At 48.2% G+C, this 21,969-nt stretch overlaps 9 protein-coding genes across 12 annotated transcripts; 6 read left to right on the top strand and 3 right to left on the bottom strand.

Annotated features, from left to right (window-relative positions):
- Window positions 1-433: 433 nt before the first annotated feature.
- FOIG_05418 (uncharacterized protein) lies at window positions 434-1,801 on the bottom strand (the record flags this gene model as incomplete). The annotated part of the gene is made up of 4 exons (XM_031204010.1): window positions 1,449-1,801; window positions 1,169-1,398; window positions 749-1,101; window positions 434-699 (listed from the first exon to the last, which is right to left on the bottom strand). Exons 1-4 carry the CDS (start codon window positions 1,551-1,553, stop codon window positions 434-436), a joined length of 954 nt encoding a protein of 317 aa, XP_031065839.1. The 5' UTR covers window positions 1,554-1,801.
- A 1,573-nt stretch (window positions 1,802-3,374) lies between these two features.
- Window positions 3,375-5,450, top strand: FOIG_05417 (catalase; the record flags this gene model as incomplete). The annotated part of the gene is made up of 7 exons (XM_031204009.1): window positions 3,375-3,610; window positions 3,659-3,715; window positions 3,765-3,829; window positions 3,854-3,924; window positions 3,980-4,144; window positions 4,196-5,194; window positions 5,244-5,450. 7 exons carry the CDS (start codon window positions 3,375-3,377, stop codon window positions 5,448-5,450), a joined length of 1,800 nt encoding a protein of 599 aa, XP_031065838.1.
- Window positions 5,451-5,774: 324 nt separating this feature from the next.
- On the top strand, window positions 5,775-6,936 carry FOIG_05416 (uncharacterized protein). The gene has a single exon (XM_031204008.1). It carries the CDS (start codon window positions 5,918-5,920, stop codon window positions 6,833-6,835), a length of 918 nt encoding a protein of 305 aa, XP_031065837.1. The 5' UTR covers window positions 5,775-5,917; the 3' UTR covers window positions 6,836-6,936.
- Window positions 6,805-8,877, bottom strand: FOIG_05415 (uncharacterized protein). Of its 2 annotated transcripts, XM_031204006.1 has the most exons (6): window positions 8,805-8,877; window positions 8,394-8,755; window positions 7,981-8,279; window positions 7,560-7,924; window positions 7,465-7,505; window positions 6,805-7,415 (listed from the first exon to the last, which is right to left on the bottom strand). In XM_031204006.1, exons 3-6 carry the CDS (start codon window positions 8,261-8,263, stop codon window positions 7,031-7,033), a joined length of 1,074 nt encoding a protein of 357 aa, XP_031065835.1. In that variant the 5' UTR covers window positions 8,264-8,279; window positions 8,394-8,755; window positions 8,805-8,877; the 3' UTR covers window positions 6,805-7,030. The 2 variants fall into 2 exon arrangements, with proteins under 2 accessions (XP_031065835.1, XP_031065836.1); XM_031204007.1 differs by lacking the exons at window positions 8,394-8,755; window positions 8,805-8,877 and having other exon boundaries at window positions 7,981-8,324.
- Window positions 8,878-10,816: 1,939 nt separating this feature from the next.
- On the top strand, window positions 10,817-12,517 carry FOIG_05414 (uncharacterized protein; the record flags this gene model as incomplete). Its single annotated transcript, XM_031204005.1, has 1 exon — window positions 10,817-12,517. The coding sequence occupies exon 1, from the start codon at window positions 10,850-10,852 to the stop codon at window positions 12,515-12,517; it is 1,668 nt and encodes a 555-aa protein (XP_031065834.1). The 5' UTR covers window positions 10,817-10,849.
- Window positions 12,518-12,784: 267 nt separating this feature from the next.
- On the top strand, window positions 12,785-14,711 carry FOIG_05413 (uncharacterized protein). The gene is made up of 3 exons (XM_031204004.1): window positions 12,785-13,627; window positions 13,677-14,137; window positions 14,186-14,711. The coding sequence occupies exons 1-3, from the start codon at window positions 13,001-13,003 to the stop codon at window positions 14,541-14,543; spliced, it is 1,446 nt and encodes a 481-aa protein (XP_031065833.1). The 5' UTR covers window positions 12,785-13,000; the 3' UTR covers window positions 14,544-14,711.
- Window positions 14,712-14,842: 131 nt separating this feature from the next.
- Window positions 14,843-16,471, top strand: FOIG_05412 (uncharacterized protein). 3 transcript variants are annotated; one of them, XM_031204002.1, is made up of 3 exons: window positions 14,843-15,061; window positions 15,113-15,434; window positions 15,486-16,471. In XM_031204002.1, the coding sequence occupies exons 1-3, from the start codon at window positions 15,004-15,006 to the stop codon at window positions 16,087-16,089; spliced, it is 984 nt and encodes a 327-aa protein (XP_031065831.1). In that variant the 5' UTR covers window positions 14,843-15,003; the 3' UTR covers window positions 16,090-16,471. The 3 variants fall into 3 exon arrangements, with proteins under 3 accessions (XP_031065831.1, XP_031065830.1, XP_031065832.1); XM_031204003.1 differs by having other exon boundaries at window positions 14,855-14,991; window positions 15,486-16,330; XM_031204001.1 differs by having other exon boundaries at window positions 14,843-15,434.
- A 98-nt stretch (window positions 16,472-16,569) lies between these two features.
- Window positions 16,570-18,013, top strand: FOIG_05411 (uncharacterized protein). The gene is made up of 3 exons (XM_031204000.1): window positions 16,570-17,315; window positions 17,362-17,443; window positions 17,491-18,013. The coding sequence occupies exons 1-3, from the start codon at window positions 16,757-16,759 to the stop codon at window positions 17,615-17,617; spliced, it is 768 nt and encodes a 255-aa protein (XP_031065829.1). The 5' UTR covers window positions 16,570-16,756; the 3' UTR covers window positions 17,618-18,013.
- Window positions 17,723-20,847, bottom strand: FOIG_05410 (uncharacterized protein). The gene is made up of 3 exons (XM_031203999.1): window positions 20,345-20,847; window positions 19,717-20,292; window positions 17,723-19,658 (listed from the first exon to the last, which is right to left on the bottom strand). Exons 1-3 carry the CDS (start codon window positions 20,483-20,485, stop codon window positions 18,000-18,002), a joined length of 2,376 nt encoding a protein of 791 aa, XP_031065828.1. The 5' UTR covers window positions 20,486-20,847; the 3' UTR covers window positions 17,723-17,999.
- Window positions 20,848-21,969: the final 1,122 nt, after the last annotated feature.

Here is a 21,969-nt window from a genome sequence, read left to right as displayed (position 1 = left end):
GTTTGGGCTTGGCGCTTAGAGCATTTGAGTTGAGGGAATACGAGATCTGAGGATGAGATGTTTCGGAAGAGTTTATTGTGCCAAGGCTAGTGAGGGAAGTAGTTGATGTCATTGGAGATCGGCCAGGAACAAACGCGGGTTTGATCTAGACTTGGCAAAGGACTAAACATGGTACCTAGATCTAAGACAAAACATTGGCCGTACGATCTAGCAGGCACGGGCCCGAAAGGGAGTTGCCTTGGTTGGGGATTCACGCTATCTCAGCTTGCAGATGATGGCCATGTATTTTGCGACTTGCAAGAGCTTCTGATATAAACACTTTGTCCATATAGTTTGTGTCTTTTCTCGAAACCATACTATGAACAAGATTGCATCAATGCTATGTTTGAAGTGAATAGAACATCAACAAACGAGAAACAAAGTGTTACCGACTCTATTTCTTCTCGTTACCCCAAGCATCTTCCAGAAATTCCCGAACAGTAATAGGCTTGATTTCCGGGAAGACATTATTCAGAGACTTGCTCTCATCCAAGTTGAAACCACCACTCTCTGCCCACAAACCATAGGCAGACATCACCTTTTTCATGACCGCCTTGGGTGCAGGAATATTGGCAAACATTGCCTCATGGCCTGGCAGCTCACTCAACTCCCCCTTCTCCAGCGTCTCGACACTATCATAAACAACGTTGAACTTATCGCCTATTCGAAATTAGCATCCCTAGCTCCAGTCTAGAAGCTCATCACGCACCTGTAGCTTCTTCTGCAATCTTCACCATCTCGTTGAACGTGACTTTATCACCAATGATATATGTTGCTTCCTCCCACTTCTCAAGGTTGAGAAGCGCAGCTACAAACTTGGCTACATCTCGACTATAGGTAAACGTAACGGGAACGTCTCCAGATCCTGGGATGGCAGCGGCTCGGTGTTTAATATCGACAAACGTTGAAGGAGTGTGCAAGTTTGATTTCGCAGCTGATTTAGGGGAGCCCCAGAAATCAAGAAAGAAGCCGATATGAATCGACGTCCACTCAAGATTTGTCTTGCGTAGCTCGTCTTGGGCGCGGAGTTTGTTGTTGGCTGAATTGGCCTGAGCTGCATGCCTATAACTCTTTGTGAATACTTTGTTTTCAATGCTGACAATGAGGCATTTGTCAAGTGCTTGCTTACTCTTCTGTGTGGGGAAGACCCCAGTCACTCGAGATGAATCGTTTTGTTGCCTGAGATGCTTCTGATGCACGGATAATATCAATCTCGATAGGTTCTGGCCCATTCATGCCAAGTGTCGAGATAACAGTGTGCACATTGTGCTTTTCAAAAAGCTCAGTTAGGGCACTGATGTTATGAATATCTGTAGCTAGGATAGAAGCTCCAATCTCTTCTTCTAGTAACTTGTTTTCCTTCGGCTTCTGTTAGTTACGTCCATAAACCTTTCGTGTGAAACGCTTACCTCTCGGCTGAGGATAACGACTTTATGCTCTCCTGCCGCAACAATGGCCTCGACGATGGTTCGGCCGACTTTGCCTGTACCGCCTGCAACTGCGACAGTAACCATTATGTCCGATGATATCTTTGAAGAGGGTGATTTGTGGTGTTTGATAAATGATGAGTTATAAGTTTAGTGTTTCTTCACCCAACCCGCGTCTTTATATACCTCAACTCCATTTCCATCACCAACTTATTTCTAATCGTCGCACTTACTCGGACATCTCATTCTGCGAATTATCCGTCAATTGTCAGCAATCGCTTGTTTTTCGTATTCTCCCCCAATACCCATTGGTCACCACGTCTCTAATAAGTCTGACATGCATATCATCTGCATGTCAAAATGGGGCGTATTCGAATGGTGTCAGCATAGTGATTGGACCACTGCCAAATATAGGCACAGCACGCACCTAAGACCTTTTAAAGCCGAGCTACTCCGTCCTAAGTCCTTGCTTAAACGCATTGGGTAATTGTGTTGGCCGCCAATGCTCGGTCAAATTCCAGTAGATGTCTAAGATCGAGACTTGTGATCGGATAGAGTTTCAGGGCCGGGAAATCTAGATCTGGTCGATCTGCACGCTAAGAAAGTTATTTGATAAGGGCCAGGAACCAGATATACCGTTGTTGTTCAACCCCTGGGCGCTTTCCGCCACTTGAAGCTGAGCCTGGAGTATGATGACTGGGAATACTTTGCGATACGACATCTCGCATCACTGAGTCTTAAGGGCGATCAACACGGACTTCTTTTCATTAATCTATGTATGAGAATCGGCGCAATTTGTTGTTATAGGGTAAAGTTCCGACTGGAATGTCTCGTTTCGGGGAGATTTACTGACCACCATCAGTCGCAGTAGCTGCTTTCGTCATCAAGTAAGCGAAATTGTCTCGGGAACATCGAGTAGTGTGACATCTTTCAAAGGCTCAAAGGCCCATTTCTTATCAGAATCTTATCATCAGCCTCATTTTAGAGCTTACATCTGAGTGATCAAGAATAATTGTGGGTGTTGGTTAATATAAAAGATCTAAAGGTGCATCAAGACTCATGATCTTACGTGACAGCAAGAGGAACACTGCCCTACTCTCTAATCACAGAATTTGTAACGTACCGGCTAAGTGCCTTGGCTTCTATTCTCTCTCTTCAATTGCTGTTTTTACATGGAAATGGGAGTCTTGAGGCGCCGGATTCCCTCGAAATCATAGTCGTCCAAAGACAGAAAACACTCAAGGCTGAAAGTCCCTTTTAACTAGCCTCATTCTTAGTCAAATCTCCTTATATACCTTTCTCTTGGTAAGATATAGGGCTCATCTGATGGGCAAAATGGTAGACCAATCAGATGCCCCGGAGCCCGATGACATCGGAGTCAACTAAAGCGTTCGCTCAAGACTCAAGACCAATCAACTGCCCAATATTAGAGGAACCTAACCGATATGCTTAATTGCTTCCTATATGTACTAACACTGCTTGGCTCAGAGGGTCATCGACATCTACCAGTGCAGTTTGTCGGGCGGTGTGTTTAGTCTATTACCATCCCATGACGACAATATGCTAGCATATCTACGATCACAATGTCAGCTTCAGCAGCTCTTACCTATGAATGGTGTCTAATTGGAACAAAAGCTCCGACTAATCTCTAAGCACTTAGATTGATCAATTAACTGTGCTGTCATTATGTCGCACAAATATGCACGTTTCTCTGCATTGGGCTTGACGATGTGTCAATGATCCGGAGATACCTCCGGTTTTGGAGTGCAGACTCTCAGAGGCTGTCAATTGAGTGTCGTGTCTATGGGATATAAGGTGTGCTAATTTTCTCCCCAGATTCTCTGTTCTACTCGTCTCATCCACATGCTCTGATGTGGAAGTAGCAGCAACATACTTCAATTATCTACCATGTCTCTTAACTCCAACCAACTCGACCCTCGCCAGCACCCTCTTCAGGCTATTGGCAATGCCATTGGCGCTGAGACTCAAGGAGAACGTCGAAACCCTCGAATGAGTCACATGCAAGGTGCCAATGAGGGACCAGCAGATGTCATCGCCAAGGTCTCTGGTGCACAGGCCGGAGGGAAGAGGGAGGATGATGGAGCGTACTTCACTAACAATGAGGGCATTCCCTTCCCTGACCCGTAAGTATTGGAGGAACAATGCGCAATTGCATGCTGATACTTTGTCAGGGCTCATAGCAAGACGGTTGGTGGGCTTCCTTTGATCAGCGACACATTCCTCTTGCAGTAAGTATGCCTCGTCAAGGCATAAGCTCAGAGCCTGACTCAGAGATAGGAAGCAACAGACCTTCAACAGGTCTAAGAATCTTGAGCGCAAGTATATCACTGTTTTACTTCAATGTGTATACCACTGACACATGCTAGGCATGGTTCACCCTTGTGGCTCTGGTGCCTTTGGATACTTCGAGTGTACCCAGGATGTGACTGAACTCACTGTAAGTCAAGCCCACGGGCCACTATCGTGTTGACAGTCACTGACTAACATCCCAGAAAGCCAACTTCTTGTCGTCTATTGGAGAAAAGACACCCGTCTTTGTCAGATTCTCTACTGTGACTCTCGGTCGAGAATTCCCAGACGAGGCTCGTAACCCTCGAGGCTTCGCCATCAAATTCTACACCATGGAGGGGAACTACGACATTGTCGGCCTAAACTTCGTCAGTCAAGCTATCCTCTCTGTTCATTGTACCAAACTAACCAAGGTGCAGCCCGTCTTCTTCTGCCGCGACCCCATTCAAGGACCAGACGTCATCCGCTCTCAGTACCGCAACCCAACAAACTTCCTCCTCGATCACGACGCCCTCTTCGATCTCCTCGCAAACACCCCCGAAGCCAACCACGCGGGCCTCATGTTCTTCAGCGATCACGGAACTCCCCAAGGGTGGCGCTTCAACCACGGCTACGGCTGCCACACCTTCAAGTGGGTAAACTCCAACGGAGAGTTCGTCTACATCAAATACCACTTCATCGCAAAGCACGGTCAGAAGCAGTTCACTGACAGTGAAGCTATGCAAATGTGCGGTGAAGATCCCGATTACTCGAAGAGAGATCTTTGGGAGGCCATTGAAAAGGGTGAGGAGATTGAGTGGACGGCTCATGTGCAAGTCATGGATCCTGGACAAGCGGACCCTGATAAGCTTGGGTTCGATCCTTTTGATGTCACAAAGGTTTGGCCGCGATCGCAGTTCCCGATGAAGGAGTTTGGAAGATTGGTGCTAAACAAGAACCCTGAGAACTTCCATCGAGATGTGGAACAGGCTGCTTTTTCGCCTGGTAGTATGGTCCCTGGTATTGAAGACTCTCCTGATCCTCTTCTTCAATTCCGCATGTTCTTCTACCGCGACGCTCAATATCATCGCATCGGTGTCAATCTGCACCAAATCCCCGTCAATTGTCCTTTCATGGCCAAGTCCTATGCGTCACTCAACTTTGACGGGCAGATGCGTGTTGATGCCAATCACGCGGGCAACAAACAATATGCACCCAACAGCTTCGCTCACAAGTTCAGACCTGATGTCGCTGAAGCGCCGTATCAGGTCAGCGACAACATCGCAAGCAGGGTCAGTCACTATTGGCATGAGGGTAAGAAGAATGATTATGACCAAGCGAAGGATCTGTGGAAGAAGGTCATGAGTGAGCAAGAGAAGAAGAATACTTGCTACAACACAGCCAAGGGTCTTCGTCGAGTCAAGTTTCCCGAGATCCAGGTAAGCAATTGCGGTCGTCGTGAGTCAGACTCAAACTAACAGGTCTCAGAGCAAATATTTGGCCCAGGTGTACAACATCTCAGAGGATTATGCACAGGGCATTTATGATCTTCTGGACCAACCTCAGTTTGAGTTTTCCAAGGTCAAGGAACTGGCTGAGACTGCGCAAGAGTGGTATAAAGAGCCCAAGTTTAGGCCTGGTCCTGGATCAAAGTTGGCTGGATATCCTCCGTCTTCAGCCGTTTATCAGGCATAAGTGACATATTGGACATGAATTGGGTAATTTAATTAAGCCCTTGCTCAGAAAGTGCCGTGGTTTCCAGACACAATGCTGGGCTCATCTGCCGGATTCCGTTCGTGACTTTCTAGCCTGAATCCTTCATGTAATCCTGGAGAATTTTAAGTTTGCATTTTCGATTTATCCGCTCGAAACATCGTGAGATAATCGCAGAATGCAGTCGTGAGGGCAGTCTATGATGCTGACAATATGCAGAAACCTGGACCGAAATGGAGATAAGCGGTGATAAAGAAGCGGAATGAGTGCCATGACCTATGATAAACCCAATTCAAAAGCGAAAACGCGCGAAGGATTCAAGTACATCAGCATTTAAGACAAAATTGACCAGCTCATTCAATCATGTCCAAGTATATGTTGTGCCTGTAGACTCAACATACACAGCCTCAATTCGTCCTCACCAATCCAATTGACAAGCATTCACAACCATGGCCCCAACAGATGCAGAGATCAAGGCCACTATCAAGGCCGTGGTCGACGACTTCAGAGGATGGGACCTCGCACCAATAATGCACTACCCAAATGAAGAAGGCCTTGAATTCCAAGACATCTACTTCCCCTCCGACGACGGCGTCCCTCTAGAAGGCTGGTTCATCCCCTGCAAAGGTTCCAACAAGATCATCATCGCCAACCATCCTCACTGGTTCAACCGTGCCGGCATCCCTTCGCATCTCGAACCTTGGAATCAACTCATGCCCGGGAACGACTTTGAAGTCAATTTCATTCCTGATTACAAGATTCTTCATGATGCGGGGTATAATGTTCTTGCGTATGATTTGAGGAACCATGGGCTCAGTGGAAGTGGGAATCAAGGACTCTTTGGGTTCTTTGAGTGGCGCGATGTTCTTGGATCGTTGAAATATATTCGTGAGTCGGAGGATACGAAGGATATGATGATTGGACTGTTTAGTCGCTGCGCTGGTGCAAACGCAACACTCTCAGCGATGAGACATCGGCCTGAAGCCTTCAAAGGCGTAAGATGCATGATTGCGCCCCAGCCTATATCAGCAGGTTCCTCCATCGCAGTTATGCTTGACAAAATGGGCGCTCCGGCATCGTACATGGAAGAAGCTGATCGACAGCTCTTCATGAAGACGAGTTTTCATATTAGTCAATTGTCGCCGCCGACTGATGCGAAGCACGCCAATGTCCCGACGTTTCTGTATCAGGTTCGGGATGACCCTTGCACGACGCCGAAGGATGTTCAGTCTGTTTATGATAATATCCCTATCGAGGATAAGAAGTTGAAGTGGATTGAGGGGACGGACAAGAGGTGGGATGGGTATACGTATTTTCAGAGGGAGCCTGATCAGTTCTTGGAGTGGTTTGCAAAGTACATGAACTAGGTAGGGCATTATACAATTCTAGTTCCCTATCGCGTTTCTGTTGTATTATTATGATGGCTTTGTCAAACAAAAGAAGGGGTATCGTGTATAGTCTCTCCTGGCCAAGATGCAGCAAGCATTATGGCTTGCGAGCTCTTCCATACTCAGTTGTACATCTCGGCATCTCAAATTTGGTATGTCTCACTCGGCAGCCTTTCACACGGTAAAATGTTCTCTTTGCAGCTGCCTCGTTGACCCAGTATCGCTGGCCACATCATCATACTCGGACCTCCTCGTCTGCTTAACAACAACCTCCGTCCGTGTGGTTTTCTGAATGCCTCCCTCTAATCGATCTACCAGCTCTATATCGTCCGTATTCGCTTCGATAAACGTGGTGTTACCGCCAACAAACATTGCTGATGGCACTTTGCTCTTGCCTGTCTGCTTTGAGCTCTTCTTTTGAGTGCTGTGTGATCTGGAACCGGAGTAGTCGGGATAGTCGCTGTTGTTGCTGGCCTTGACAACTTTGATGATGAGGTCGGCCATGTTCATTTCGATGTGGAGCTTGACTAGGTAGGCTAGAGGATGGAACTGAACGTAACTGTGATAACGGGTTAGTAATGGTAGGGGGTTGAGTCGGCTTGGCTTACACAATGTCGTTTGGCAGGGACATCATTGCGATGAGAAGGATCTGATCATAGTCAGTATCTAAAGCAGCAGCTCAGGGGATGGTAACAAAGCATACATCCATAGTCATCGATACAGCGATCATGCCCAAGTTGAAACGAAACAGTCGAGTGTACTTGGTCAGGCCGTTGGCAATGAGCCTCGATCGCACGAGGTGGATAAAGTACAGATTGAGTCCTGCATCAACCACTAAAAAGATGACCTTCTCGATTCTATCCCAGACTTTGTTGATGTCAATCCATGTCTTGTTAACTTGCAGCCGAGCTGGAATCCAAATCGTGAAGACGCTGATGTTGATGCATAAGATGATGAGGAAGGAGTATATCTTGAGTCGCTTGGCATTTTGTCGGTTGACCATGAGGATCGCGATTCGGTTGATGATGATTTGAATTAGCGCTTGAAGTTGGATACACCAAAGAAAAACTACAAGCCATCAGTCTCAGTTTGAGGAACGTCCTCAGCGTAACAGCATAGCATACTTAGAGTAAAGAAAACCGGAAACCCGCCGGGGATGTAATTTCGTAGATAGCACCAAGTGACAGCGCTCATAATGCAGCTGCTCGTCCATTCGAGCCATAATAAGATGATGTAGTGATTCATCCTGCGTCCTCTCCTCCATGATTTGATAGTTTGCCGCATCCCTTTGGCGAACGTGAACAGTCCGACTCCGAGCGAGATTCCCCAGGCGATGCTCGCAATGTTCATGTCATTTTCGCCAGCGTCGACTTCGATAAAGTTCGGTCCTTTCCACAAATCCCCCATGGCGATAATTCTGTGACTTAACTCGGGCAATTAGAAGCGCTCAGCAGAGAAATTCAAAGGACAAAGACAGCAAGAATAGAAACAAGGAAACGAGTGAGATAAGTAAGCAAACGATGGGACGCCCACATACATATCCAACACAACATCGCCGCTAAGCCTTCAGATCTTGCGGATCCTGATGCCTGCGCCCAACTAATAACGTTGATCCTATTGAAGGGTAAAAAGCACAGACGAAGCATCCATTCTCAGGATCCGCAGCGATCGATCTTCGGCAGGGGATCCCAGAGCATGAGGCGAGACTCGATCTCCATCTGGCCTTTGGTTGGACCGGGGGTGGGAGACTTTCATCCAGAGATCCTCAAGGCTGCATATCAGCTGGTTTGTTATATGGGGTTCGTGCATGGTTGGTGGGAGATAGACGAGTATGCTTTTGGAGTGTTTTGCGAGTCGTCTCCACGAATAATGATGTGAATATTGCTGAAGATATTGACGCTACCACGAAGTTAGCCAAAGCTGAGATCAAGTCGTTTGACAGCCCTACACGTGAAACAAGCAGATGTTCCAGAAAACGTCTTGAGAAATGCTTCATCGGTAGTACGCATCACGGATCATTGAGTGACACTCCTCGTCAAGTCAGGTGGGCCCATGTCGCCGGCCGCATATTACCGCCAGGTCCTTCCTTTCTGTAACAAAAGAAATACGCCGGCCAGACGAACTTGACACTATCGAACCTTGAATGGTAAAAACGTGGCGAGTGGCAGGGAAGAGGAGAGCTGAGGTTAATGCTTTTGCGAAAATTCTCGGAGGGGATACTCGGTGAAGATCCGTGGCAGGCCCAAAAAGCGAAGAAGCCCGATCATAACCTGCATTATAAAGTTTTAACAGAATAGCAAATGGAGATTTGTACTTTTTATGTTGGTCAAACAAGGCGGTTCCTTGATGCAGATAGATAATTCTTCAACAAAGACCAACAGGCCATCATCTACAGCGGGTCTCTCCCACTGAAGAAACTTCTACAAAAGCAAAACAGCAGATCCAATCTCGCACAAATGAGCTCTCACAACTGACCAGATCTCGTCTCATCTCTCCTCTGGCCTCCAAATTGCGGCTCAACATCCTCGTCGCCTAACAGCGGACGATCAGGGTCTAACACTATAGTCATGCACCGGCGGAACGGATGTTTTCTAGCTTCAAGCCTAGAACCAATGGTCTAAGTGAGTCCAGTGCACTATGAAACATGCCACGTGCATAGTCGGCGTGTTTCGGACGCTATTGATAGCGGCCGCTGTAGGGCTTGATGAGGCTGTTGTGGATGTCTTCACAGGAATAGCAAAGCAATTTCATCATTTTGAGGAGTCACCACTTGTATATTGAAGCGTGCAGATTGAAAAAAGAAAGGTCGCAGATAATGATTCCCTTTCAAAAGAAAGCAGATCATCCGATTGCTACCTAACACTCACATTAATATTGGATGGACGGATGTTGTAGGGAAGCCCTGTAAAGCCTGGGCCCTGTCTTCGGCTCCGCTACGGCTCCCAGAGATAAAGCTGTTACAGAAAGGGACTTGAAGAATCGTACGGATGGTCACTGCAGTGAAGATTCATTCTTGTATAAAATTGGAGGGGCGCATCGCTCACTGAGATTACATTCCACTACTGCGGAGATGATGCTGGTGGTAAGCTCGAACAAGTATGATGTCATCGACTCTCTGCATTTGCAAGCCAGAATCCTACAAGCCATCAGACACTATCACAGCTTTTCAATAAAGGAAATTCATATCTCAAAGGGAAATTGAATACATAGGCTTACACAGCTATTCTGTTTGAGGTTCAGGCTCCACTTACCTGGGAACTCATCATCAATGAAGCTCGTACATGGAAATATTCAAGTTTGTCATCGTGCGTCTGCTCAAAGGGCATTGACTCACCCGTGCATGGCCAAGAACAATCAATCTTTTTATCAAGCACTTTCGTAGGGTTAGTTTACGGGGCTGTGCAATATAATAGAAGAGTTTTCCGGCCTTTGTGCGATTGGTTGGTAGTTGTGTTGACCATATATCGCCCATTGTGGCCTTGCCTTGACACTCAAGCTTGTAAACGATGCTTCTCGTAGGTTTGTTCTTCAGCACCAAGCATCAAGCACCACCGGGCTTTCATGCAGGGTAAATAACAGTTGTATGAATGTGTAACACTGCTTCCATTGGAGTTTTTAAACAAGTCACTTGAAGTTGATACTGAACAGAAGCATTGCACATTGCAAGGAGACAGAAAACAAGCATTGAGGGTCTAGGGTGAATATCAGTGAAGCATCCCACACAACCATAAAATATTGTCGACTGAGTACACTAACAACATGATTTGCGCCAACATAAAAATCGCGAGTAGCTTCCTTATGGTCTTCCATAGGTAGATAGCTCCAACGCTCCGATCACTTATGACGATCCAGTAGTGGCAACCACCCCGCAATCCTCAGCTTTCAACCATCTACAATACAACCTACCAAGTGCTAAGCCACCATGACTCCCTCATAAATCCCCCTTCAAGTCCTCACTTACATGACTCCGAAAATGCTCGCAACTTTGCCAACATGAAGAAGAGATCTCGTGCCTGCGAAGCCTGTCAGGCTCTCAAAGTCAAATGCGAACCATCACCTGAAGAGTCTTCAATCTGTGAACGATGCTCTCGTTACAGTCTTACTTGTGTTCCTGCTGCGAGAAAGTGGCAGAGAGATAGGATTGCTGAGCTGGAGGAGCAGGTTAAGAACCTGCAGGATAAGCTTGATGGTGCTACGAATTCGACTCTGGGGTTGTCGACTTATGCTACCTCTACAAGAGCTACTTCGGTGTTCTCTGATAGAGCTTGGCCGCAGACAAGTGCTGGGTCATCAGAACTTAGCTTTCTGGATGCTCGTCTAGACTACGAAACTCAGCTTCGATGTCTGGAAGTATGTTCAACAACCGCTGGACAGTTCTGGTACCTTATACCTCCGGTCGACACCACCTCAGCACGCTCATGGCTAGACTCCCTCAGGACAGGAGCACCCGTCAAGCTCATATCCATGCTCTCCTTCACCATGTCCCCCTCCTCCGCCGAGATCAATCCCCAAACGCAAGAAGACCTACGAATCAAGACCTTCGAAATCCTCGGCCAAGCAGCCGTCGGTCTCAAGCGGCCCTCCCTAGATCTCATCCAAGCCGCGCTAATAACCGGTCTCTGGATCCGCCCGTCCCTCGACTGCAACCACGGGAACCCGAACCAGCTTGTGTCGCTGGCACACGATCTCAGCGTGGAGCTTGGTCTCGGAGGTGCGGAAATGCAGACTTCTGCACCGGCGTGGTTCTTCCGGATCCAGGGGCCTCTGACACTGGAGATGCAGAAGATTTGGTTGGCGGGTTGGATGACTTCCACGATGAAGGCTGTTGGGCTTAGGAGGGCGCATGATTTTGATTGGGGGACGGCGCATTATGAGGCTCTGGGGGCGTTGGAGGCTGATGGCTCGGATCCGTTGTTCTCGGAGATGCTTTATACGGTTCGACTTCATGCGAAGGTTGCTAGTTCTCTTGAACTCTGCGATACTCGCACGTTTCACGACATCAACTCTGATGTTGTAGCGGCTACGAGGAATCAGATCTACAATAACTTGAACGAGCTGAGCAACAGACCTCTTGCGGGCGATGTTCAACTTCGTTTTTGGCGAATGCTCGTCGCGATACATGTCAACGAGCCAGTTCTACATACAACCACCAACAAAACACTCTTCACATCCCCCTACATCTCCGAAAGAATCGGCGTCCACGACTTTGCCTGCAGTCCCATAACCTCAACAACAGCAACAGCTCTCCACTCCATAGTGGAAGCCTGTCACCTCGCCATCTCAATAGTCCTCGAAATGGACGCCTCCACAATCCTATCCCTTCCCTCCCTCTGCTTCGGTCCAGCGGTGAGCTACACACTATCCATCCTCATCAAAGTCTTCGTGGCAGTGTCTGCACCGGGAAACACATACAGTCAAATCCTGACCCGCGAAACCCTGCACGTGCGAGAAGCCATGCAAAAGCTCATCTCCGTCAAGGAAGCGCTGCTGAAGCTCGATCCGCACATGGGCAACTGGAACACGAGGACCATAGGATCTGTCGAATGGCTGGGCGTTTGGCTAGATGATTACGAGAGTATTATTGAGTGCTATGAGGAGAATCTGCAGAGGGAGGTTGCAGAACAGGAAATCGAAGGACTCAGCCCCAATGGGCATTTCTAATCCATTCCTATTGACTCTGTAGTTTACACCAATCTAGTAATTAATCTTTAGTCTTTAATGCACGTTTATTCCCTGTAGCTTGATTTTTCTCCTGCAGAAAGGGTCTAGAAGCCGTTAAATCTTACAGGGATGTTTGTCGCGGGAATCCGTGTCCTGTCACTTACACGGGTAGATTCACAAAATGACGTACACGACTCTCGGAAGGCTTCAAGGCTGTGCAATAAGCGACCAGGGCTGTGCTGGCAATTAAGCTTGTCTTTCCCCATAGTCTTTTATGGAGACGGTGAATTTTGACCGTGGATTTTATATGTGTTTGAGATGTGAGACCCTGTCGTTGGGGATCAGCATCATGATCACAGAGCGTTATGCATGGGATGAGCGAGAGTCGATGATGCTTTGACTTTGAGGGAGATGCTTGGTATAGGGATGATGAGAGATTGAGGAAGGGATTTGTTTGAGGTTCGTGGTTGGCTTCATGGAGAGATGTTGTGTATAAAGTGGAAGGGAGAAGCGCCGCGAGAAGAGAAGTCTCATCACTCACAGCTTCACATCTTCAAGCATCACAATATCACAGTCACTACCAGCTTAACAGCTATCACCAGCCTCATTATCCTCTTCAGAATAAAGAAAAAACTCAAGATGAGATTCCTCAACCTCGCAGCCCTCGCATCCGCCGTGGTCGCTCAATCCGACCTCGCCAGCATTCTCTCCTCCCAATCCGACCTCTCCACCCTCGCCGAGCTCCTCGCTCTCGTCCCCGACATCGCAGAGACTCTCGCATCCGCCAGCAACATCACCATCTTTGCTCCCACCAACGATGCATTTGCCTCGGTCCCCCGAGACATTCCTGAGGGAGAGGCTATTTCCCAGCGCAACGACACCATCGCTATCGGTGCTCTGCTGTCAAACCATGTCTTCAAGGGCTATTATCCTGCCAAGGTTGCGACGGACATTCCTGTGTTTGTGCAGTCTCTGCTGGATTCTAGCTTTGTCAATTATCGTCAGCCGTTTGGTAACTTTACTGGGGGTCAGTATAATGGTATTGTGAAGGATGGCGATGATGTCGTTGTCATCTCTGGAGAAGAGACTCTGTCCTATGTGACTGAAGCCGTAAGTACTACTCCATCTCAGAGATTTAACTGGCTCTAACAATGTGCAGGATATCAAGGTCGGTGACTCGGTCATCATCCACAAAGTCGACAAGCCTCTCAGTTTTGGTGCTCCTCTCCAACTCTTCACCCGCCGCGACAACCTCCTCAACTTCAACGCCGCTCTCAACGCAGCTGATCTTCCCTACAACTTCGGCAACCTGGATCGTGACTCCTCTACTCTTGTCAACATCTCTGACTTCACCGTCTTCATCCCCAACGACCCTGCTTTTGAGGCTATTGGTTCAGTCCTCGAAGGCGCTGATCTCAAGACTCTGCAGGAGGTGTTGAAATACCACATCGTGGACGATGTTCTCTTCTCTACTGATCTAGCCAACGTCAGCGTTCCTAGTCTGCAGGGCGCTGATTTGACGTTTACTGTTGCTGAGGATGGAAGTGCTTGGGTGAATGGTGCTAAGATTCTCTTCACCAATGTTCTTCTCTTCAACGGTGTCGCTCACGTTATCGATGGGTAAGTCATTCTTCTACTCTTAACCACCTACAGTACTGACGACAACAGTGTCCTCAACCCTGCCGACGATCCCTTTGACCGTGCTGATCTCAAGCCCGCCGCTGAAGCTGATGACCGCCTTGCTTTCCCTGGCGCAACACCCGTCTCCAAGCTCCCTTTCTCAGTCATCAGCTACGCCGACGACAGCCAGCCTACTTACACCACCCCCGAGCTCCTCAAGACACTCAAGGCCATTGACGTCTCAGCTCTTGCTACTGCCACCGCTACCGCTGATGCTACCACTGGTGCTGGAGAGACTACTCCCATTCCTACCGGAGTCACACCCGTTGTCAACGCCGCAAGCTCCAAGTTCGTTGCTGGAGGAGCTAGTGTTTTCGCTGTCCTTGTTGCTGTCCTGATGGCTTAAGCTGTTGGCAATTTTAAGGTCGTGTTGGTAGAGCTCTTGTTTGCAAGTTTGTATTCTTGACCATATTACTCCAGATACATGTCTTTCGAGGCCCAGAACTCCCCCGGTCAGAGTAGATTAGTACTTAATATCCTGAATTTACATCTTTTCTTATACAATGTCCTGGGCGAATGTGAACAAACGCATGCCGAATCGGGGAGAGCAAGCGCCGAAGATTGGTCATGTAGGCTCCATCTCGGAACACCGAGGGTCCGAGAGTGGAGATTCCGCGCGCAAGGATCGCCAGAGATCGCTTCCGATCGCGATACCAATTCCAATTTCGTGCTACAACTTCACTGATTGATTTGTCAGATTACTTCTTGTTATAACACTCATAACAGACTTTTACCCCCCAAGAACAGGCTTCGCCCATCGCTTTCAGTTATTGTACCATTTCTCAAACCCTCAAGTAAGTCTCATCATGAGGGCGCCCGTGAAAGCAACTTCTACGTGGGGTAGTACAGCTCGTCGTCTCGCATGTTGGTCGTTCTTCATCTTTATTTGCTACTGGAGTGCTGAATGGATCGCAGATCATAGAGGCGCAATTTCTCAACTTCCTCTGGCCAGCAGATTGATAGCGGCACCAGCACGGATTTACCAGCATTACCTGTCCGGAGGAAAGCCATTTACTTCGTCTACGTTCAAGCTGCAGGAGCAGTCTCAGCCTATCAACATGGGCTCTAAAATCAAGAATCTATATGGCCTCAAGGACCATCTCACTCATGATAAACTTGACGAGCTGCGGAATTTCTGGTTTGAGCATATCCCCGAGATGGCCGATCGTATCATCGCTCCTCAAGAATTGCAAAAGAGATGGTTCTTCTCAGACAAAGAGTTCGACAATGTCTGCGTGTAAGTCGCACACTTACTCTAAATTGACTATATCCTCTAATACAACCCTAGCACTCGATTCAGCCCTATACTAGAAGCCATCCGCGACGCGGGAGTTACATCCGCGCAAGAGCTTCTGTCCGTTGCTCAGCCTCGGAACTCGCTAGACTGGTTGAACCTGATCATTCTGCTCGACCAAATTCCTCGCAACTCATATCGCGGCGAGAAATCACCCATCTGCTTCACTTACTTCGACCCTATCGCGCAGCAGGTATCCCTTGAAGCCATCAAGCAGGGCATCCCAGATAAGGCACCCGAGATCCGCTGGGTCTTCTCCCACCGGAACTGGTTCTACATGCCCTTGATGCACTCAGAGGACATATCTGCACATGTTAAGGCCGTTGCCGCTTTTGATAAGATGAATCAGGATATACTGAGCTTGATGGAGGGAACGGGTGGTGCAGACGAGTACGAGAGGAAGGCAAGGGAAGTGGTGCAGGCGGATCCTGAAGCAGCGAAGTCAGTTGGTGAGACGAATAAAGTGTTTGAGGAGAAGCATAAAGTGATTATTGAGAGGTTTGGGAGATATCCACATAGAAATAAGGCACTTGGGAGGGAGGCGACGCCGGAGGAGGTAGAGTTTCTCGAGAGTGGAGGTGATACTTTTGGTAGCTAAGATGCCTGATGCATGCATTGCATAGTGGATCATTATGATCTGCACTATTAACATTGACCTCATTGCGCTAAGATGCCTGCCATGTTGGTTCAGGTACGCTATCAAAACAATTGACGATCATATTCGCGTATCAACGAGGGGTACACACTGTAGTCGCGGACAGGGCATTGATGAGTTCAGAGGTAGGTACCAGGTACTAAGTTGAGGGTAAGTTCAGAATAGACGCCTCGATTTTTGGAAGAGTTCAGGATACCTAAGGTTGATCAATATGCGGACAACGGGACAATTAACCGCAGGGTGTCTCATGACAGTGTGTGCGTGTATCCTATAATTCAGGGCCATACTCCGTTCGCCCAAAGCGAATACGTCGAATTTAAACGACAGCCGAAAACGCCTCTTTGCGCCAATAGGAATCGACGGGTGCGCTAGTGTGACAGCCCCAAGTGCCGACAGTCCACTAACGATCAGCGCCCGCCCACCAATTCCCCAGGGGCCTTTGTACGGTTCTGACACGCAATTACCGAAACGGGCACCTCGGCGTGTCGGATGTTGAGTGATCCGACCTTTAGCATCGGTAGTTGACCTGATGTCACAGTGCCATTGTTTACGCATAACACCACTTTTCCTCTCCAACTATTATATATAACAAAGTTGTCTTTGATTCGAAATGGTTACTACAAGAGCGAGTTCTCGTGGTGAGAGTATTAGTACTGAGAGCTCTACTACGATCGATATTCCTCCTACACCTGCTACACGACAACGAACGATGAAGAACGCAGACTCGAACCCCTCGGTTTCAGATGGAACATCTAAGAAACACGCTGTTCAAAGGTGGCATCATACAGCCTCATCGACAACAATTCTCTGGCTCGCTGTATCATTGCCCCTCGTTATATGGGATATAGGCTACGTCTTCGGCAGACCTCACACCATGCCTGGTGGTTTCCTCCATTGGCCTTTATACGTCCCGTATGCGCTGTACGGTGAGGTCGATCATGTGTACGGGTGGAAGGCGTTCAATGCTAAGAACGGCTTCACGGCTGCCCAGACGGCCTTAAACCTCGTTGAGACGGTCATGTACTTGGTGTATTTGTACATGCTGTGGACACGCGCGGACAAGGCATTTGATAGCGCGAAGAGGACTTTGAGTGGACGTGACGGTGCGTTGGCTGTTGTAATTGGCTTTAGTGCTGCTGTTATGACGCTGAGCAAGACAATCCTATACTGTGAGTGAACCTCTCCTATACATGGGATGGGATCTAACAGAACTAGGGGCCAATGAGTATTATAGTGACTTTGACAACATCGCTCACAACACACCTATGGACCTACTCACTCTTTGGATAATTCCCAAGTAAGTATCTATATGATGTGCTAGAATTAATACTAATTCTTTATCAGTGGTGCCTGGATCGTCCTGCCTACCTACATGATCTCGAAGTTTGGTGGGGATATTCTCGATGGCTTGACACTTGCTTCAAGCCAATCGGTAAAGACGGAATATAAGAAGCACGAAGGGTCTGGTTGAGCGTCTTGTTTAGTACTTTGCGGACATATGAGCAATGGCAATGAGGGATGACTTGTGAATGATGAGCTGGGCTAGGGAGCTTTGATGTTTAGTGAATATTGTGAAGGAACACTTTGACCTTACCATGGTCGAATAATGACATTCATTCCCAGCAGCACATCGCAGTAAGAGCAACTGACATCAACACTTGATGATTAACTACTACCCTTCCCACCTAACTTTTACCTCCCACAGCAAACATAATAAAGCTAGCTATAACTATCGTCTAGACATGTCATTTCATAAAGAAATAGGGGTATTCGCTTATAACAACCATAAAAGAAACATAGAAAAAAACGCGTCAAGCGTGAAAGCAACCACACATCTCCTTCTCAGCAAATTCTCATCTCATATCAGTCAACCCTCCCAAATCAGCATACTGCTCCCAAGCAGGCATCATGTCATCATCCTTCTCCGTCATCTCCCCCGGACTCTCCATAAACGTCTGCATCGCCGCCCAATCCGCATCCTCATTCACGATATACGGCTCCTCCACCTGCGTCTTTATCCGCAGCGGCTGCGGAAACATGCTGTGTCTTCTGCTCTCAACTTCCTCCGTGCAGCGTGAGTCAGAGAATATCGCGCTGATGGGACGGCTGCGCTTGGAGACGCGGCCGGACATTGACCGTGCGACCATGGACATTACGTCGCGGCGGCGTTCGCGGCGTGCTTTTACGTCTTTGGGGATCATGGGCTCGACGTAGTATTCTGTTAGGGGCGGTGTGTCGAGGGGTGACTCGGTGTCGTTGGTTTCGATGCTCTCGGGGGTTGTGTTGTCTGTGTCGTCTGTGTCGACGTTTACATCGTTTGTGCCGTTGCCGTAACCGTGGACAACGATTTCGTGGTAGGTTGGCCGTGTTGGCGGTGTGATTGATTGAGGTGGTGTGGTAGCGGGGGGGTTAAACATGCGCATTGATCGTCGAATTGTTGAAGAGCGGCTGAGTGCTTGTGTGAATGAGTTTGAGCGTGATGGGCGTGAAGGCATTGATGCTCGACGTTCCATCTTGCGGTTGTCGTGTTGTGTTTGGGGACGATCTCGGTGAGTGAGTGCGAAGTAATCGATGTCCGGTTTAATCTCAATCTTCCCAGAGGAATCTTCTCCTGCGTCTGCAGCACCATCCGGTTGCACACTCCAGGTCGGTCCGCTAGTAACGTACTGGGTCTGGCGTTTCAAGATACGGTCCAGATCGCGAGGTGTATCCCACGGCGGAAGCTTGTCAGTTAATGCAGAGAGACTGTAGTGAGCCTCGTTGATCTCGTCCTCTTCCAAATCTGTTGCTGTGTCTGTTGCGTAGCGAAGGACTTGGTATGTTGCGTAGATGAGAATCCATCGGACCTTGCGAGCATCCACCAGCGACACCTTCTCCTGCTTGTCTGCTTTATTCGGCGACATGATGGAATCTTCTTCGAAGCGTCGATATGCTCTCACGAGATCATTCTGCGCAACTCCTGGCTTCATCAGATTCGATGCGCTGATCAACGCTGTGTGAGCCGTTACTCTGCGATCTGATCTGAGAGTCACACGTCCGGGAAACCAAGACATGCGCCGCGAGTTGTTACCATTTGCATCGGGGAGAAGCGGCAGTGGGTGATCGAGGACATCGTATCCATGCTCGAAGTCGAAAGACTGCACAAGTTGAATAGTACAGATTCCTCCATGTGCTGTAGGCGGCATGGTATGTGATGAGGTATACTGGTCATCAACCAAGAGATCATATAAAGCTTCAAAGTCCTCACGCATAATCCGTAACACAGCTGGATCAAACAGGTCGTTGTCAGAGTCCGCAGTCGGTGGATAGTACCCCAGCTTCGTCGTATAAAACGATAACAAAAAACTTCGGAAGCGCTCAAGGTGAGCTCGGGCGCCTGCTGCGACGCTCAAATGAGCCTCCGACAGCTCATCATCGAGAAACGTTCTCAGCATCGAAGACGACCGCGTCATGCGATAATCAAGCTCGAGATGTCCTTTACGTATGAGCTTGCGTGTTGAAGGGCTGAGCTCCTGTTCTCTTCGTCAGCGTCTGGCCTTAGCATTCTTGGTCAGAAAGAAAAAAACAAACCTGAAACCCAGGATTTTCGAACAAGTTTTCGCTCATGCCGACGCAATGTGCAAAAGCTCGGATGTACAGCTCCTTCATTTGAAAACACTCCGCAAGCTGTAGTATTGCCAGCGCGTGGTTTGGCTGATTCGCCATGTCGAGATAGCCTTCCTCGTCGAAATACTCCATCATATCTGAGACATTGTCGTCCACGCCGGATCGAAACTCATGCATACTGTGGAGAAGACCAATAAGAGCGCCGCCGAGACTGTATCCGACCATGGATCTTCGAAACACCCAAGCGAAGAAATTGCGTGTTGCGAGATGGTAGTTGAAAGCTTGCGTTTTATCTGTCGTTGGAGGTGGCGGGATGTATAATTCGATTTTGCGTGTTGTGTGTTTTTTACTCCATCTCATGAGCTCGCGAAGATTGGGTTTTTGAACGCCCTCCCACACGAGAAACCTTTGGATAAGAGGGTAGCATTGGGCGTCGAGGAGGGCTGAGAAGGGGACTTTGAAGGAGGGACCTCGTTGAGAATGACCTTTGGCGTGGAGATGCACCATGCAGTTTCCATTTCGAAACCAGAGTTCAGGGTCCTGTTTCTGTAATTAGATATTCAGTTTCATGAGTAATTCTCGACCGACTTACTCGTCGAATGTTGTCCCATTCTGTGCACGTCCTCGCAGCACCATCCCACCGCTTCACAGTCGGATGATGATCCATTCTCCCATTCACAAAAGCACTGAACCGCAGGGAACTCTGTCTAGAGTTCACCTGTAGAGACGGCATAGCGAGAGTCGTATATATATGTTTTTGGCCAGAATGCCAAAAATATCAACGATCAAAAGCAGCTGAACAAATCTGCAGTGAGCCGCGTCGTCGGGATGTTGCAGGTAAATGAGTCTTTGTTCGTTAAATCCCCCTGCTCTGTTCAGAAAAATAGGCCCTGTCTTTTCTTTTACGAGCGCGTAAAATAAAAACCCCCATCACATCTCAAGTGATACAGCCATGTTGGAAGGGAAAAGACGTCAGACGCAGGGTTCCATGACGGGTCCTACGTAAGAGATCTCCAGAAGATTCAAGACAAGACGAAAGATCTCAGACCTCGCCCGGGGGGGGATATGGCCATGTTAATATTGGATCTCTGTTCTGCTCTTGACTGTCACAAAGCACCAAGCCTAGCCTTGCCCAACAGGGCGAACCCTTGAACCCGGCAAGACAGGGCCCCGACGGTCGGAATTTGAATTCAAGCCAAGGCCAAACCCAAGAGGTAAGACACTATCAAGCCACCGCATTAGCGTCTTTTTTCTCATTGACTTGTCGGCGTCTTCTCGTCTTTGAGCTGGCCGTAGATCCCTGCAGGCAGCTCGCCTATGAACTGGAGGCTATGAGCTGGCTCTTGACGTGTTTTGTCTTATTTGTTGTAGAGCACTGCATACTACTCCATACAGAGTATTGAACCCATAGATGATCAGTGCTTAGTGACAAAAAAGCAAAAATTGTCGATTTAGCCCGAACCCAAGAACCTGGTATGAGACAGAAAAGTATGTATCGTACACCATTTATCAGCCCATGGGACTCTCCGATCCGATCTACCGGAGCATCTCGAACACCATCCACCGAAGCTAGTAGGAGCATTACCTTAGGCTTTGGTCACAGCTTGCGCAATACAAGTCAAGTTACAGCAAAGAGAAAGTTGGTGTATGTCTCTGCATGATGCATCGACAGTCACACAATACCACGAACAGAATCAATTATGATGATGATCATCGTTCTTTTAACCGGTCGTCCCGGGCAAACTTGACAGCCTAAGCAAGCAATCTTGAAGAGAAAGTGGCGTAATTTCTTTCAAGGTCAACGAAATTGTGTTAATCTGTGACGTCCCGAAATTTCGGGAATTAAAACAGGGCCTCTATTACTCCACGGGTCTTGTCTTTGTTAGGCAGATTTCTTCAGCTCCACTGGGATATGCCAGATTATCTCAACAGCAAGGATCATCTACAGCTACAATCCCTGACTCTTGATACATATTTACGACAATTGTTTCTGTAGCCGCCATTTATCACTCTCTCAGCTCCAGTCTGACAACGAATTGTCAACTTGTGGATGGCAACCCAAAACCCTCAGCCGCACCGATGGGCACTCGAAGGCGTCGGGAGACCTTCAATACTCGAACCCTTTTGGGGAATTCAGCCAAGCCTAGTTTTCTGCTTGGACCAAGGGGCAGGTCCAAAGACTCCAGACAGGTCAGAGCTAGAGTCAGCCCAGACCAG

This window comes from Fusarium odoratissimum (assembly GCF_000260195.1).
Source record: "Fusarium odoratissimum NRRL 54006 unplaced genomic scaffold supercont1.7, whole genome shotgun sequence".
NCBI lineage: Eukaryota > Fungi > Ascomycota > Sordariomycetes > Hypocreales > Nectriaceae > Fusarium > Fusarium odoratissimum.
This window is presented reverse-complemented; position numbering and strand designations above follow the sequence as displayed.